General features: G+C 43.9%; 1 protein-coding gene across 4 annotated transcripts in view; it reads right to left on the reverse strand.

Moving 5' to 3' along the window:
* Nucleotides 1–17,796, reverse strand: part of STN1 (STN1 subunit of CST complex) — a 102,656-nt gene that overhangs the window by 36,559 nt on the left and 48,301 nt on the right. The window contains exons 1-2 of one of the 4 annotated variants that reach the window (XM_053583156.1): nucleotides 4,268–4,431; nucleotides 3,524–3,718 (exon numbers count right to left, since the gene is read on the reverse strand). In XM_053583156.1, coding sequence (XP_053439131.1) covers nucleotides 3,524–3,656 — 133 coding nt within the window. In that variant the 5' untranslated portion in view covers nucleotides 3,657–3,718; nucleotides 4,268–4,431. Of the gene's footprint in view, nucleotides 1–3,523; nucleotides 3,719–3,988; nucleotides 4,160–4,267; nucleotides 4,432–17,796 lie in introns of those variants that run through there. The other 3 variants (XM_053583155.1, XM_053583159.1, XM_053583158.1) reach the window with 3 other exon arrangements.

Below are 17,796 nucleotides of genomic sequence, written 5' to 3' on the forward strand. Positions count from 1 at the left end.
GATCCACCTGCCTCAGCCTCCCAGAGTGCTAGGATTACAGGTGTGAGCCACTGTGCCCAGCCTTATAAGCTGATTTAAATGAAAGTTTCACTACTACCCTGTTTCCCCGAAAATAAGACATCCTCCGAAAATAAGACCTACTTATAGGAAAGATAAGACGTTCTCTGAAAATAAGACCTAGCGCATCTTTGGGAGCACACCTTAAAATAAGACACTGTCTTATTTTCGGGGAAACTGGGTATTTAACCCATTGTTAAAGTTTAACATGGATAGGGCTGTTTAAAGCAATAAAGACCACTTCCTGCTTCTGTATGTTGTGAGCTATTATTAAAAATAAATTGGTTTTTGTTAAATAAAAAAAAACACACAAAAACCTAAACACTACCACTACCAAAGTCAAATTTGTCAATATTTTTTATTAGTTTACCCTAAATTCATATTTAGGGGAAATGACATCTTGTAATCCTTTTACAGTGCAATTCTGCCACTAACTACCTAGAGTTAGGTCAAATTTCACAAGCTTAGGGCATAGTCCCCCACAAGACTGCCCTCACTTCAATAAGGTCACTTGTTACCAGCCCCAAGATTTGTGAGGGTCCTCAGACAAACAATCTGAGTGTTCCCAAGACTCCCCTTTGATAATTTGCTAAAATGACTCAAAGAACTCAGGAGTTTTTATATAACTTATGATTATAGTTTTATAAATAAAGAGTACAAATCAGAACCAGCCAAATGAAGAGAAACATAGGACAAGGTCTAGGAGAGTTAAAAAGCTTCTGTGCCCTCACAACACATCACCCTCTAACATCAATGTGTAATTATCAACTCAAGAAGCTCGTCTGACCCCACTGTCCACAGTTTCTACTGGGGTCTCACAATGTAGGCATGCTTAACTGAGTCATTGGCCACATGACTGAACTCAGCCTCTATCTAGCCCCTCTCCCCTCCCAGTGAATGGGTCAGAGGGGCTCAAAACCCCAGATGCTTGATCGGATAGTTTAATCAGATAGTTGATCTTTTAGGTGTGGAAAGCTCCTCCTCATCCCACCCCCATCCTCTATTCCTCCTCCTAAAACTACCTGAAGGTAACCCCCCTTACCCCCCCACCCAGCCATGAGACCCTCATTAACATAAACTCAGGTGTGGTTCAACTAGCTACAATAAATAGTGAAACATTCTATCACCCAAGAAACTATAATTTAGAGGTTGCCTTGAAGGTGCCAAGGGCAAAGGCCAAATTCTTTAATACACAACATATTTGTTTCATATTTTAACATTTTGGGGGGGGGTTTGTTATCATGTTTTGGAAATTCTCTGCCATTTAAGTATTCCTAAATTTCATGCAGTCAGAAGGTTTTGATTTATGACAAATCTAACCAAACCAAACACAACAACAAAACAAAAGCCTACACTAGTAGAATTCCCCATCCCTCAGAACAGTGTGGTATCAATCTGTAAAATTACGGTTGATATCTGCTTCAACCATAAGTTTTCTTTTTTTTTTTTTTTCCTGCAGTTTTTGGCTAGGGCTGGGTTTGAACCCGCCACCTCCAGCTTATGGGGCTGGCGCCCTACTCCTTTGAGCCATGGCACCACCCCATGAGTTTTCATTTTAAAAGACACATTGAAAACATTCTCACCAGTGATAGAGCAAAGATCACTGGTACCCATTTTCCTTTTTTTTTTTTTTTTTTGAGACAGTCTCGAGCTGTTGCCCTGGGTAGAGTGCCATGGTGTCATAGTGCACAGCAACCTCCAGCTCGGGCTCAAGCAATCCTCTTGCCTCAGTTTTTCTATTTTTAGTAGAGAGGGTGGGAGGGTGGGGTGGGTGGGTGTCTCAATTTTGCTTAGGCTGGTCTTGAACTCGTGAGCTCAAGCAATCCACCCGCCTTGGCCTCCCAGATTGCTAGGATTATAGGCATGAGCCACTGAGCCCGGCCCATTGGGTTTGTTTTTTATACATCGTAAAGTCCCTGGCTCACAGGAAGAGTTAAGACCCTACCGTGTTCCTGACATTGCATGCTAACACACAGAAGATGTGTAAGCAAGGCTGGCATTTGGTGTGAATTAATTTCTTCCTGAGGAGATGAATGATAAAAAATAGCAGACTTTTCTGGAAAATGGAAAACTGTGGGTGAAGCTGGCTGCCTTCCAAAAGGAGGAGAAAAACAAACCATTTCCAACAAAAATCAGGAAATAAAGGTGTGGTGAAAAATCTGCACAATAGGCTATAGTGTAAGGTCATCCAAATACATTTGTACACAGAACTGAAAATACATAAAACCTCATCTCATTAAAAATGTGGATACTTGAGATTCCTGACTACTTCTGACTCATAGCTTGCTATTCAGAAGGTCCTTGAGTGGAAAGCCTCACTCAAAAGAACAAAGAGTTTAGCCAAACTTCACAACTAGCACAGTAAACACGTGATGATCTACCCACAGCTATGTGAATTATTTAAATCTATCCTAAACTGAATTTGTTATATTTTTAGGTATGATAAGTCTGTTTAGAGTAACCACTACTCTAATAAAAAAAAATTCTTTTCTCTGGGCGTGTCTAGGCCTATAATCTTATCACTCTGGGAGGCTGGGGCAGAGGATCCCCTTGGGCTCAGGAGTTCGAGACCAGCCTGAGCAAGAACGAAACCTGGTCTCTACTAAAAATAGAAAAATTATCATGACTATGTTTGCCCAAGAAAAAAAGAAAGAAAGAAAAATTAGCCCTATAGGTAGTGTGTGCCTATAGTACCAGCTACTCTGGAGCAGAAGCAGGGGTATCCCCTGACCCCAGAAGTTAGAGGTTGCGGTGAGCTATGATAACACCACTGCCCTCTAGCCCAGTGAGAATCTGTCTCAAAAAAAAAAAAATCTTTTAAACTTTACATTTATAATGCCTTGTTGCTCCCCCCTGCTATTTCTTAAGGGCTCACTACATGCCAAGCACTGTTCTAAGCCCTGGGATTACACACATGTGAACAGGCAGATGATGTCCTTCTCAGGGAGTTTATAATAGTTTGATTCTGATTAATTCAAAACAAAGCAAACCACCACAAGAAAATCAAGCATGGTTAAGGCCCATTTTTGCAAAGAAGAAAGCTAAGCTTTACAGGTGAGTCGCATGTGCAGCTTCACAGAAGGTGAGTCACATGCACAGGCCAGGTTACATGGCAGAGTTAGCAAAAAGGAGCCAAGCCTAGGAACGCCAGGTCCAGTGATCCCTCCAAGAGAAGGTCAGAACAAACAAAAAAACCTGAACAGTTTTAAATATGAAAGACTTTAAATGCAGGTAAAAAACATTCCTGCTACAGGGCTTACTCCCCCAAACACCTATCCAAAAAAAAAAACAAAAGATATAAACTTTTTATTTTACAAAAAATTGAGCTCATTTGAAGGTCCGGGCTACGTCATTTTCAAAGCCTAAAGGTTCTCCTGAAAGCCGCTAATCCCAGCTTTCTGCAACTTTGGGGATGGGGTGGGGGTACAGATGCCCAGGGCATCCACCAGGCTGGCCAGCCACATACCTGGGACCTGGCAGGACTCCTTCAAGTCCAAGATATCCCTGATGTAGAGTTTTGCAAAGGCTAGAAACACAGGATCCAAACCCCATAAGAGGGAAGGGGTCTCCTCTTCACACTGGCTGGATTCAGACTGCATCGCGAGGCTGGGTTGTGGCTTCCAACCAACCCCGAAAGGTTCTGCACCACTGAGTCAAGGATCTAGATGGAAGGACACAGAATGCACGGTGTTTAACGCGGGTGAAATTGAAATAGCCCCGAAGCCCCTCCCAAGTGGGAGTCCAGACTCCGGGAAGGGTAGACCCAGGGGTCCAGGGCCCAATCAAATGCCAGGCCACGAGGTGTGGAGAGGCGTTCCTTGTGTGAGGACCCTATGCCTCTCTCACTATTCTCCTTTCCCCAAAGGACCAAATTCAAAACGGCTAAACACCAACTTTTTCACTTTTAGGAGATACGTCCACACAGGCGTACCCTGAAACCGCTGAGGTGCGGGGAGGAATGAACACCTTGGTGGCCATGCACGTGCTGGGGCACAGTAGGTACGTCTGAGTGTCCCTCAGTCCCTAAACCTTCCCCTTTTCAGGATGAAGCCAGAAAATTAAAAAGGAAACAACAACCGGCCGCCTCCCGGCCCCTCCCGCCGCTCCCAGCTCCAGATCCGGCCCTTCCGGCGCCGGAGCAGTGGCGGCGGTCGCCTTTGGAGTTCCGGTGGGGCCTGCACCCCGGTACCGCCCCCAGCCCGGGACCAACCCGAGTCTCTCCGCCTGGCCTTTTCCTTCCTGCGGTTGCGCTTCGCCGAGGCCCCGCCTCGCCGCGGCTCCGCCCCAGCCCGCCTGAGACCCGCCCCCTACCGAGGCCCCTCCCCGTTCTGGGCCGCCCGCGGCCCCGCCCCCAATCTCTGCTCTAGGTGGCCTTGGGGCAGCGGGGCGTACTTCTGGGTCAGGCGGGGCTCCTTCCAAGTCGCCGAGACCTCGGATTTGGCTCTGAAATTGCAGCTGCTCAAACCTTGCCTTCCAAGTCACCCTTTCACCCCATTCCCTGCTGGTGACGGGACCCTAAACCAGGATGTCCAAGAGGTTGGGACAGGATCAAAGTATTTTTGTTTTTGTTCTGGTTCCTGATATGTTAAACAAAAAAAAAGTCAGTATTTAAAAGGACAGTTGCATTGTGGCGCATTTTAAATGTTTATTTACAGCTGGTAAATGATCTGCAGACACTCACGCATTGGGACTCTACAGTTTCACTTGGAGATAATGTCAGTATCTAAATTTGAGCCCTTGAGTAAATAAATATGAGGTCTTGACTCTGCCAGGCACTAGCCCTGCAAAATCATGACAATACATTTTGTCTGCTTCCCTGTTACTGGGTCTACAATCTGGAAAGTTGTACACTTAAGAACTTTGAAAAGTTGGCTTTTTTGTAAGTCATGGCCACCTTGATGGTGTTGAGTCCTCAGCACTCCTAATTTAAAGTGAAAAAAGATCCATTCCCATAAAGAAGCTATATGGAGACATTATTCCAAGTGGCAAGAATTCTCCCTAATTTATAGATAAACTCTGGAAAATGGCAGGAGGAGTACAGGTCACCCAGGCAGGCCATTCTGGGGGACTCAGGTGGTAGCCAAAGAGATAATTGCTAAACTATTTATCAGAGAAGGAACTTTAAGCAGCTGGAATGGAAAATGTGTCATCAAACCCATGGCATTTAATTACCTTCCTGGCCACTGAAGAAGCTAAAAAACAGAGTCCTTGGTAAAGGACACACCACTGAAATAAACAGTTGCGTCTGTATCACTTAAGATTTAATCAAGAAAAGACACCCTCTCTTACAAGAGGCAGACTGTCATCAAGGAAACTCACCCAGCAGGAGAGGTGCTTCCTGCTGACCTGTCAGATGGGGAGAGACAGGTTGAGTGACATTTTCCTGACTACACATCTGGTTCAGGGCGGACCCCAAGAAGAAAATCACTACTGGGAGTACTCAGAGCCTGAGATGATTTCAGAAATGACGCTCATGGCTCTCAGGCGTAAAGTGCTGGATATAAGGCCCTTGGGGCCTCCATATTTACTGCCAGCCTTGGGGAGGACCACACCCAGGTGGTGTAAGCATAGTAGACTGCCCTGGTGTCATCTTTTACAACAAAGGGAGGACTCTTTGGAGTCTAGGGGTATTCCTTTTGATCTGAGCCCAACAGCTGAAGGTGTAGGTTGAAACCTAGGGCAAGATTAGAACAGAATTTCCAGACTACAGAAGCATCTGGAGAAGTTTGGGAGGATCCTCTTCCCTTCAGTTTCCATACCTGTAGATTCCAAGTTTACCAAACCACTGCCTGGACCCGTGGGAAGGAACTCTTAAATCTTTATCAACACTGAAGCAGGGCTCTTCAGATTGGGATTCTGCAACACTGCAAAGTACATATTTCAAAACTCAACATTTAACACTTAACGCTAGGAATTCATTTGTATGGCTTCTCAATGTAAACTTGGTAAATTGGGTTTTGCAGGCATTTTTGACGAAGAGACGATCATTTCTAGAAAGTTAAAATCTTAACAAATTCTGAAAAATGAGGGAATTGTAGTACATATCTCATACCTTAAAGCTCAAACTATCTTGTTCTAAACATTTTTGACATCTTTACAGGTATAATGGAGTTTATCTACTTGCAATTTGGGTTAGATTTTCTGCCTGAAGTTTATGGTTGACAAAGATTTTCTCTTTGACCAAACATAAATCAGGTTCCTTTGACCCCTCTTCTCAATTGGGGTTCATCCTTGACCTACAAAGACTGGAACAAACACTAATGTAGTTTCTTTCTTTCTTTATTGAATTAAGAAGTGTAAGAAGTGTAAGAATTAAGTTACAGTGTTTGCATTGTTAGGTAAAGTCCCTCCTATAATTGTGTCTCCTCTCCAAGAAGTGTTGGGGGAAATCCTCCCCTCTCCTTGTTCCCTCGTACTGCACCCCCCATCTTGAATTGATTTGAGTTTTTCTCTTATGTGGGTACTTAGTAGTTTCTAATAGCTCAAGGCCACATTCCTAGGATGACCCTATCCCTCAAGAAAGTGCCTGCCTAAGAAAATTCAAACCTACCAAAAGAATGTACTGTTTGTTCCTGCCAACACCTGAACACAGGGCCCCTGTCTCCCAGGCTTCGTAGGAGGATAGGAACCTAACTTCAGTGTGCACCCAGATGGTTTCACATGGACCAACCTCCTCCCACTTTTTGTAATTTTTCACTTCTCAGATTCAGCTTAAGCCCCAGCCATTCCTCCCCAGTCCCCATTCCCCAATTCATTTTTGATTTAAAAAGTCCAGTTACCCTCTACAAATCTGCAGGGACCTCAGTTCTTCAACCTACTGTCAATAGTTACTGAATAAAATCTGTTTTCACTGCTTTAATTAAAGCGTGACTCTTTACCTGACATAATAAAAACAACTTCTCAACATTCTAATTATGTTAATGTTATAACACTGGTGGGGACACCTTCAGTGACTCAGCATACCTGAAGATCTCTCTGTGTGCTTTGGCACTGCCTCTGGGGGGACACTAATTATGTCTGGAGGACAAAGAATGAAGCATATAATATATTAAACAACAAAGCCAGAGACTAGATTGTGATTAAATACAGCCTGAGTGGTCTGTATAATGTTAATAACTACCACATGAGTTACAGGAGGTAAATGGAGGGGCCTTATTAAGTGAGGTAACGTACATAACCACTGTAACAAGATAAGCATTCAATACATATAAGCTATTATTTGCATTCACTACAGAGGTGGAATTTAAGCTGGGCTTTGACACTGTGAAGGAGCTGTTCATTCATTCATTCAAGAAGCGTATTTTTTTTTTCGGTTTTTGGCAGGGACTAGGTTTGAACCTGCCACCTCCGGCATATGGGACCAGTGCCCTACCCCTTGAGCCACAGGCGCCACCCCAAGAAGCGTATTTTTAAAGCACTGTACTAGATAAGAGCGATGGGGTTCTAGCCCTTGTGGAACCTCCGTTCTATTGGGGGAGAGGAGAAGGACAACAAATCATTAAATGAATACAGATTGTTCTCAGTGCTTTGAAAGAAAAAAGTTGTTTATGATCATTCAGATGGGGACCTACTTTATATGGATCTGCTTTCATCAGATGAGATGAAGTGACATTCGGGCCGAGCCCTGAAGGGTAAGTAGCAGCCACCCTACAAATTGCTGAGGACAGAACATTCCAATCATCAGTTAAAGCAAGGACCACTGTCTGGAGGCAACAAAGCACTTCCCTATTTAAGGAATCTAAGAGACAGTGCAGCAGCTGTTGGAGAGCAAGGCAGACAGGACCTTGGAGGCAGCAGTGGCTCATGCCTGTAATCCCAGCATTCTGGGAGACCGAGGCAGATGGATTGCCTGAACTCACAGCTTGGAAACCAGCCTGAGCCAGAGCAAAACCTTGTCTCTAAAAAAGAAGAAGAAGGCAGCTCAACACCTATAGCTCAGCGGCTAGGGCACCAGCCGCATACACCGGGGCTGGAGGGTTCGAACCTGGCTCAGGCCTGCCAAACAACAATGATAACTACAACAACAAAAATATATAGCTGGCTTGGTGCCCGTAACACGGTGGTTATGGCACTGGCCACATATACCCAGGTTGGTGGGTTTGAACCTGGCCCTGGCCAGCTAAACAACGACAACTGCAACAAAAAAATAGCCAGGCGCTATGGCAGATGCCTGTAGTTCCAGCTACTTGGGAGACTGAGGCAAGAGAATCACTTAAGTCCAAGAGTTTGAGGTTCCTGTGAGCTATGACGCCACAGCACTCTACTGAGGGTGACAAAGTGACACTCTGTCTCAAAAAAAAAAAAAAAAAGGATCTGTAGGCCATGACAGGTTGAGAGTTTATTTCTAGTCTCCTACATGTAATGAGGGGGATGATATTGTGATGGGTGGGAGCAGGGCAAAGGCTGCAAGGTAGCACTTCTGGTTCACTGGCAAGCCCACACAGCAGCCTTGCTGAAGAGGGCAGCTTCAGTGGAAGCCGGCTGAGAAACAAGACTTTAGCTAGGTTCCGAAGGACTTGAAGTACCTTCTACTTTATTCCCTGTAAGCAACAGGGTATTGTTAATTACTGATCAGAAGAATGATTTAATGAGTTAAAAAATTGTAGGTATATTTGCCACAGCTAACATACTATGGTAACGAAAACAAAAATATATAAGAAGTATTCTCTACCCAATTTACTGAATCTATCCTAAAAATTGTGTCTCAGGGCTATTCACCAATTAATGGTGAAGACCCTAGAGTAAGAAAAGACTGCTGGGCCTGTGGAAGTGGGCCTCACCTACTTCATTTGTCCTCCTGCCTCCTTAACAACTTTGTTCAACCCCCTATGAAGTTACCCACCGTCTCTTTCTGGCTTCCCCTTGGGACACGAGCATGCTCTCCTACTCTCTTTAAATGTCATCCAGCTTTCAGGCCAGGTGTGGTGGCTCGTGCCTGCAATCCTCCTAGCACTTTAGGAGGCTGAGGCTAGAGGATTGTTTGAGGCTAGGAGTTTGAGACCAGCCTGAGCAGGAGGGTGACCCTGTCTGTACAAAAAATAGAAAAAATTAGCTACGCCTTGTGGTAGGTGCCTGTAGTCTCAGCTACTCAGAAGGCTAAGACAGGGGGATCACTTGAGCCCAGGAGTTAGAGGCTGCAATGATATGATGCACTCTAGTACTGAGCTACTGCATTCAAGCCACGACTCTGTCTCAAAAACAAAAGAAAACACCCCCTCAAAAAAAAAGAAAGAAAGTCTCTCTAAAAACCTAGGCCCTTTTAACTACTACTGCCCTCTGGCTCACTTTCTTCCCCTCTTTCAAAGCTAAGCTCCTTGGATGAATCCTCAGCCTCCTCTACCCATACTTCCTTACAGTGGGTATCTAATTCAACCCACCATCATTTAGCTCCCCTTGATCTTCACCCAGCCCATCCAGACCCCTGCCTCATTGACAATGCTCTCTGAAGATTTGAAGTTACCGTAGGAGATTCAAATTCTCAAATGGGATGGGTACTTCCTTTCCTTACCATTCTTCAGCTGTTTTCTGCTTCTCTAGCATTTGATGTTGATTTGATCATATCCTCTCTCTACCCTACCTTGGCTTCCTCAGGTTGTCCTTTTGGTTTTCCTTCTGTTGCGCTGTTTCTTCTTGGTGTTTTTTCCTACTGTTTATCTCTTACATGTTGGCATTCCTCCAGATTCGATCTTCCCTTCTCTCTGAGTAGTGTCATCCAAACCCATGGCTTCAAGAAAACTAATATTCCAGTGACTCTTGATTCTTTATATCTGGCCCAGAATTCTCTCCTGAGTTCCCCATATGAATTTCCAACAGGACTCTCCCAGGTACCATGAAATAAACCTCTTCCCTACAGTTCTGCCCTTCTCTTCCCTATCAGGATGAATGTCACCATCACCTGCTGATTGTCTAAGTCAGAAACTGGAAAGTTCTAAGAACTCTTCCCTCTTTTTCTCACCCTGAGTGTAGTTAGTCATTCAGACCTGTCAATTCCGCTTTTTAAATATCTTTCTTTTGGCAGGGGGAGCAGAGTCTCACTCTGTTACCCTAGGTAGAGTGCTGTGGTATTATAGTTTACAGCAACCTCAGACTCTCAAGCCAAATGATCCTCCTCTTGCCTCAGCCTCCCGAGTAGCTGGGACTACAGGTGCCTGCCACAACCTCCAGGTAGTTTTTCTATTTTTAGTAGAAATGGGGTCTCGCTCTTGCTGAGGCTGGTCTCTAACTCCTAAGCTCAAGCAATCCACCCACCTTGGCCTCCCAGAGTGCTAGGATTACAGGTGTGAGCCACCACACACAGCCTGAAGATGTTTTCTTAATTTAGCTTCTCCTCCCTGTTCCTAGTCCCCTCACCTTAGTCTAGCTCTAGACCATGGGTTCTCAACCATCCTAATGCTGTGACCCTTTAATACAGTTCCTCATGTTGTGGTAACCCCCAACCATAAAATTATTTTCATGGCTACCTCATAACTGTAATTTTGCTACTGTTATGAATCGTAATGTAAATATATGATTTGCAGGATGGTCTTATGTGACCCCTGTGAAAGGGTCATTTGATCCCCAAAGGGGTCGTGACTCTTTGGGGGTTGCGACCCACAGGTTGAGAACCACTGGTTTGCGACCCTTTGGGGGTCTTGACCCACAGGTTGAGAACCATTGGTCTAGGCTTTCATCATAAATTGTTTGGATTACTAACATCACCTTCCAACTAGTTCCTCTGCCCTTAGCCTGGCCTCCTTCCAATTCATAGTCTATTCTGCTGCCAAGAGGAACCTCATAAAATGCAAATTAGATGATTTTACTCCCTGTCTTAACTCTTTCAATAGCTGTATGTGGTCTGCAGAATGAAGTTCAAATTCCTTAGCGTTTCCTACCAGGTTCCCCTGGCTTGGACACCACCTCGCTCTCCAGGCTCATTGTGCCACAACCCCTCATCATAGCCACTGTACACCTGGGCCAGCAGCTCTCCAGCACTGTTCTGAGGAGCATTTCCTCACAACATTGATGAATGTCTGGCCAAATAATGAATGGATTGAAAGTTCATCGAGAATATCCAATATAGGAGCAGAGTGGGTAACGGTCTGAGCACCAAACCCTAACAAACATCTCAGAGAACTGAAGGTATTTGAAACAACTTACAGTTCCTAGAATACGCCATGCTCTCCCCCTCTGCCCAGGGTGCCATTCACAACTGTCCTGTACGTGCTGGGCAGACAGAAAAAAAGTGCTCTATTCTGGGTTTACAGAAGGAAAAGAGACTCTCAAACAAGTGAACACACAACTAGAGCATCTCATGGTAATGCTGCATAACTTGGCGGCATGAAGTGGGGGGTGTGAGTTGGAGTGATGCAGAGATAGTAACTTTGCCCTTCCTTCTTCACTCCAGTTATCTCTGAGATAGGTGTCAGTTTCACTTCGTGTATTTTGATCTTAGTTGTTAAATGCACGTATATTTCTAATTGTTACGTCTTCTAGACGTATTGATTCTTACGGTTATGAAATATTCCTCTTTGCCTCTAATAATATTTCTTGTTTTAAAATCTTTTATCTGAAGATACCATAACCACAGGAGTCCTTTAATGACTACCGTTTAAATGGTCCATCTTTTTCCAAACTTGTACTTTTCAAACTATTTGTGTTTTTGAATCTAATTCTCTTGTAGATAGCAAATAGTTGGTTCTTCCCTTTTTTATCCAGTCTGATAATCTCTGCATTTTGATTGGGATATTTATTTTTTATTTTTAAAACTTTTTTTTTTTTACATATACATGTGTTTATTTGGTTTCCACTTTTTGCCTTCACAAAATTAAAAAGGCTGAAAATTTAATCATAATAACAATGTTTAAGATAAGGACTAGAAACAAAAACCTCGTAAAGAACGAACAAAGATAAATACATTCAGAAAAGAAATCAGACGATTGTTGCAATGAAATATTGAGTGATAATAATAATAATAATGTAAAAAAAGTAACACATTGTCAAATAAGAGTATGTCTATTAGAGAGTGCTTTGACTCTGAGATTCAGTATGGAGTCATCAGTTAATGTCTTCTTATTTTTTTCCCAAAGTCTCAAAAAATAGAAAACTAATATTTATAAATAAAAGCAAAAGATAATTTCAAAAAACAGATCATGCCAAATCTTATAGACAATAGAAAAAGAAGAAATACTTCAAAATCATTCTACTTCATCTGGATACACCTGATATTAAAATTGGAGAAAATACATTATTATAAAGGGGAAATTACAAACATATTTCACTTATAAATGAGGATGCCATATCTTAAACAACATATTAACAAGTTGGATTAAAAATTAATGTTTAAGTAATGTACTGTAGTCTAAATTAAATCCAATTTATGTGATTCCAATTTATTTTTGAAACTTTTTTAGAGATGAGGTCTTGCTGTATTGCCCAGGCTGGTATTGAATTCCTGGTTTCCAGGAGTTTCCTCCAGCCCCAGAATTGCTGGGACTACAGGAACAAGCCACCATGTGTGGCTCATTGGCGTATGTAAATTATTCATATTTAATGTAATTGTTGACATGGCTGAACTTATATTTGCTTTCTTTTTTTGTTTGTTTGTTTTTTGAGATAGTTTCACTATGTCGCCCTCGGTAGAGTGCTGTGGCATCACAGCTCACAGCAACCTCAAACTCTTGGGCTTAAGCAATTCTCTTGCCTCAGCCTCCCAAGTAGCTGGGACTGCAGGCGCCTGCCACAATGCCTGGCTATTTGTTGGTTGCAGTTGCCATTGTTGTTTAGCAGGCCTGGGCCAGGTTTGAACCCGCCAGCCCCAGTATATGTGGCTGGCATCCTAACCACTGAGCTATGGGTGCCAAGCCAATATATATTTGCTTTCTTTATCTTGTGCTTTGTTGGTTTTTGTTTTTAAGGGACAGAGTCTCACTTTGTCACCCTCGGTAGAGTGCCATGGCATCACAGCTCACAGCAACCTCCAACTCCTGGGCTTAGGCAACTCTCTTACCTCAGCCTCCCAAGTCGCTGGGACTACAGGCACCCGCCACAATGCCCAGCGATTTTTTGTTTCAGTTTGGCCAAGGCTGGGCTCAAACCCACCACCCTCGGTATATGAGGCTGGCGCCCTACTCACTGAGCCACAGGTGCCGCCAAGTTGTCTTATTAAAAAAATTCTGTTGCTCATTGACTTTTTTCTCTTGTATTAAATATTTTTTATGGTTCCTTGACCCCTTCAGCTTCCTAAAAAACAAATTAGCCAAAAAGAGGTGGCTCACACCAATAATCCTAGCACTCTGGGAATCCTAGCACTTTGGGAGGCTGAGGCAGGAGAACTGCTTGAGGCCTGGAGTTCAAGACCAGCCTGAGCAAGAGCGAGACCCTATCTCTACTAAAAATAGAAAAATTAGCTGGGTATGGTGATGTGTGCCTGTAGTCCCAGCTACTTTGTTTTTTTATTTGAGACAGAATCTCACTTTGTCATCCTCGGTAGAGTGATGTGATGTCACAGCTCACAGCAACCTCAAACTCTTGGTCTTAAGCAATTTCCTTGCCTCCCAAGTAGCTGGGACTGTAGGTGCCCACCACAATGCCTGGCTATTTTGTTTTTGTTGTTGTAGTTGTCATTGCTGTTTAGCAGGGCCAGGCTGGGTTTGAACCCACCAGCCCCTGTGTATGTGGCCAGCACCCTAACCACTGAACTAGGGATGCTGAGCCTAGTCCCAGCTATTTAAGAGACTGAGGCAGGAGGATCGCTTGAATCCAGGAGTTTGGGCAGGGCACGGTGGCTCGCATCTGCAATCCTAGCACTCTGGGAGGCTTGGCTTAGGTGGGTGGATAGCTTGAGCTCATGCATTCAAGACCAGCCTGAGCAAAAAGCCAGACCCTGTCTCTACTAAAAACAGAAAAACTGGGCTGCGCCTGTGGCTCAGTGAATAGGGCGCCAGCCCCATATGCCGAGGGTGGCGGGTTCAAACCTAGCCCCGGCCAAACTGCAACAACAACAAAAAATAGCCGGGTGTTGTGGCGGGCGCCTGTAGTCCCAGCTGCTCGGGAGGCTGAGGCAGGAGAATCACCTAAGCCCAGGAGTTGGAGGTTGCTGTGAGCCGTGTGACGCCACGGCACTCTACCAAGGGCCATAAAGTGAAACTGTCTCTACAAAAAAAAAAAAAAAAAAAGAAAAACTGAGGTAAGAGGATCACTTGAGCCCAGGAGTGAGAGGTTGCTGTGAGCTATGACACCACAGCACTCTACCCAGGGTGACAGCTTGAGACTCTGTCTCAAAAAAAATAAAAAAAAGAAGAATCCAAGAATTTGAGGTTGTGAGTTGTGAAGATGCCACCATACTCTAGCCTGGGTACCAGAGGGAGACCCTGTCTCAAAACAAACAAAACTCTTAATTTTGAAACAAAATCTTTTAGGCATTTTTTTTTTAGGGATTGCAATCTAAGAATTGCAACATGCATCTTTATTTAGTATCATCTACTTCAGATTAATACTAACTTAATTCCTGAAAAATATATAAATTTTATTCCTCCTCGCTTCTTTGTGTTAATATTGTCATATGTATTGCATCCGTGTGTGATAAATCCTACAATACAATTTTATAATTACTGCTCTGTATGCTGTCTTGTCTTTGAAAGATGTTAGACAAGAAATGAGAAGAAAAATTACTGTAGAGTCTCTTAAAATAGCTCATATAATTACCCCTTCCGGTGCACTTCCTTTCTCCCAGGTGCTCCAACTTGAAAGAGCCTCTGGCCTGGGCATAGGTGCTGCTGATGCTCACGGTTTGCCCAACTGGGGCACAACATCTATGTGACCAAGATGGGGGCCAGTCTGGGAACAGAAGCAGCCCCAGGCCAGAAGCCATAGATGCCCACTGTTTTTATCCCCAAGTTCAGTTGTTTTTCGAGCCTAACTGCTTCTGTGCGGGCCTTTGCTCTATTCTCAGAGTGCTGAAATGGTTGTTTTGGTCAATTTTAGGATTGGTCAATCATGGTTGCATTTGTGGGAGATATTTTGCCAATCTTCTCAATCAGCCATGGCTGGAAGCTCTTGATGGTAGGACTTTTATTTGACAGTAAGTCTGTTGGGTCAGGGGGAACGGGATTGCTCAAGATGTCAAGGGGTGAAGGACTGAATAGCAGAACAAGGTCAGAAATTGACTGATTGGAGAAAATGGTTGTTCACAGACAATCCTAGATCCCTGTGTCAGCAGAAGGTGCCATGAGAACCAGGGGGCAAGTCACCAGAGCACTTCCTGGAATGAGAAGTGGAAGTGACAGTGAGAGATGGCTGAGGACTCTCTAGGTCCTCACATTTCAACCAAGTAGCTCCTCTGTCCTGCCCGGATGTCTTGATCAAAGGGAATTTAGGATCAAAGGGAATTTAGGATGATGACCTTTGCAAAGATGAAGAGAGAGAGCAGGAGAGGATGAACAGAGAATGATTGTATCATGACAAAAACTTGCGTCCCTGGTCCCAGCTACTCGGGAGGCTGAGGCAAGAGAATCACCTAAGCCCAAGAGCTGAAGGTTGCTGTGAGCTGTGATGCCACAGCACTCTGCCGAGGGTGATAAAGTGAGACTCTGTCTCTACAAAAAAAAAAAAAAACATAATAATAATAAAACTGGTGTCCCAAGATACTAGATTGAGTCCATGAGAGAGAATTTTGTGTTTTGCACTTTAAAAGTCTATATCTGGAGAAAGTCGAATGATGATTGCTAGGGGTTTGTGGACAGAGGGCTGGGGAATAGCTGTTTAATAGTATATAGAGTTTCAGGTTTGCACAATTAAAAGTTCTGGAGATGGGTGGTAGTCATGTTTGCATAACAATATGAATGTATTTAATACCACTGAACCATAAGATGGTAAATTTTATCTTACATGTAGTTTACCACAATTTTAAAAATTGAAAAGAAAAAGACTAAAAAAAGTCTATTTGGCTCAGTGCCTGTGGCTCAAGCTGCTAAGGTGCCAGCCACATACACCTGAGCTGGTGGGTTCGAATCCAGCCCAGGCCCGCCAAACAACAATGACGGCTGCAACCAAAAAATAGCTGGGCGTTGTGGCGGGTGCCTGTAGTCTCAGCTACTTGGGAGGTGGATGCAGGAGAATCACTTGAGCCCAGGAGTTGGAGGTTGCTGTGAGCTGTGATGCCATAGCACTCTACCCAGGGTGACAGCTTGAGGCTCTGTCTCAAAAAAAAAAGTCTATGTTAGGGCAATGCTAGGCATGTTTGTGGAGTTTATGGTTTGTAAACTTATGCGATAGCCACCGTGCTCCTCATTATGCCTGGTCATTTCAGCCACAAATCCACAATGTCTTGCCACGGTGGAGGTTCCCATGATTATTGATAGTTTATGAGCTGGGTGGACTTTTTCAAAATTGGATTCATGTTCATAATGAGATTGAGTGGAAATGATCAAACCTTGGTTCTATATCTCAAGTCTCACATGCAGCCCCTCTGCTGAGAAAATCCAAAAGAGTGTTGCTCTGGCAGATGACAGATGTCCTTATGGGGCAAAGCTGGAAACACGACTACTTCTCTACTGCCCACTAGCCCTAGTGAGACAAAAAATGAAAATAAAAATAATTGCTGGTGGCTGTTGGTGGTGGTGTGTCCCTATAAGCTGGACCTGTAGTCCCAGATACTTAGTAGGCTTGAGCCCAGAAGTCTGAGGCTGCAGTGAGCAGTGGTGGTGCCACTGCTCCCCACTGAGAACCTGTCACTAAACACACACACACACACACACACACACAAGATGGTAAGAAAGCTGGCTAAAGGTCTAAGGATTAAGTTTTGGAGAGACTGAATTAATAATCATCATAATAGGCCAAAGGCTGGGCAGGATGGCTCATACATATAACCTCAGTACTTTGGGAGACTGAGGCAGGAGGATTACTTGAGAACAGGTGTTCGAGACCAGCCTGAGTAACTTGGTAAGACCCAATCTCTATAATCAAGCAATCCAATATCAAAAAGAATTAAGAAGGTCTCCTTTTAGGCAGAACCTTTGTAAAAGGTTATAATCTTGATCAAATAAATTGTGTACAGACATACAAACACTTTTAAAAGTAATCTAGTGTTTTCCAATTTTTTTTTTTTTTTTTTTTTTGTAGAGACAGAGTCTCACTTCATGGCCCTGGGTAGAGTGCCGTGGCCTCACACAGCTCACAGCAACCTCCAACTCCTGGGCTTAAGCGATTCTCTTGCCTCAGCCTCCCGAGTAGCTGCGACTACAGGTGCCCGCCACAACGCCCGGCTATTTTTTGGTTGCAGTTTGGCTGGGGCCGGGTTTGAACCCGCCACCCTCGGTATATGGGGCTGGCGCCCTACCGACTGAGCCACAGGTGCTGCCCTGTTTTCCAATTTTTTAAATGTTGAATATATATTACTTAATAACAAAATTTATTTTAAAATTCACATCCTTGGGGTGGGGGGGCGCCCGTAGCTCAGTGGGTAGGGTGTCAGTCACATGCTGTGGGGCAGGTGGATTCCAGCCTGGCCCAGGCCTGCTAAACAAACAAAATAGTTGGTTGTTGTGGCAGGCGTCTGTAGTCCCAGCTGCTAGGGAGGCTGAGGCAAGAGAATCGCTTGAGCCCAAGAGTTGGAGGTTGCTGTGAGTTATGACGCTACAGCACTCTACCAAGGGTGACAAAGGGAGACACTGTCTCAATAAAAAAAAAATAAAAATAAATAAATAAATAAAATAAAATTTGCATCCTTTAAATCTCACAAATGTAATGTTAAGTGAAAAG

The sequence above is a fragment of the Nycticebus coucang genome, chromosome 3 (genome assembly GCF_027406575.1).
Source record: "Nycticebus coucang isolate mNycCou1 chromosome 3, mNycCou1.pri, whole genome shotgun sequence".
NCBI lineage: Eukaryota > Metazoa > Chordata > Mammalia > Primates > Lorisidae > Nycticebus > Nycticebus coucang.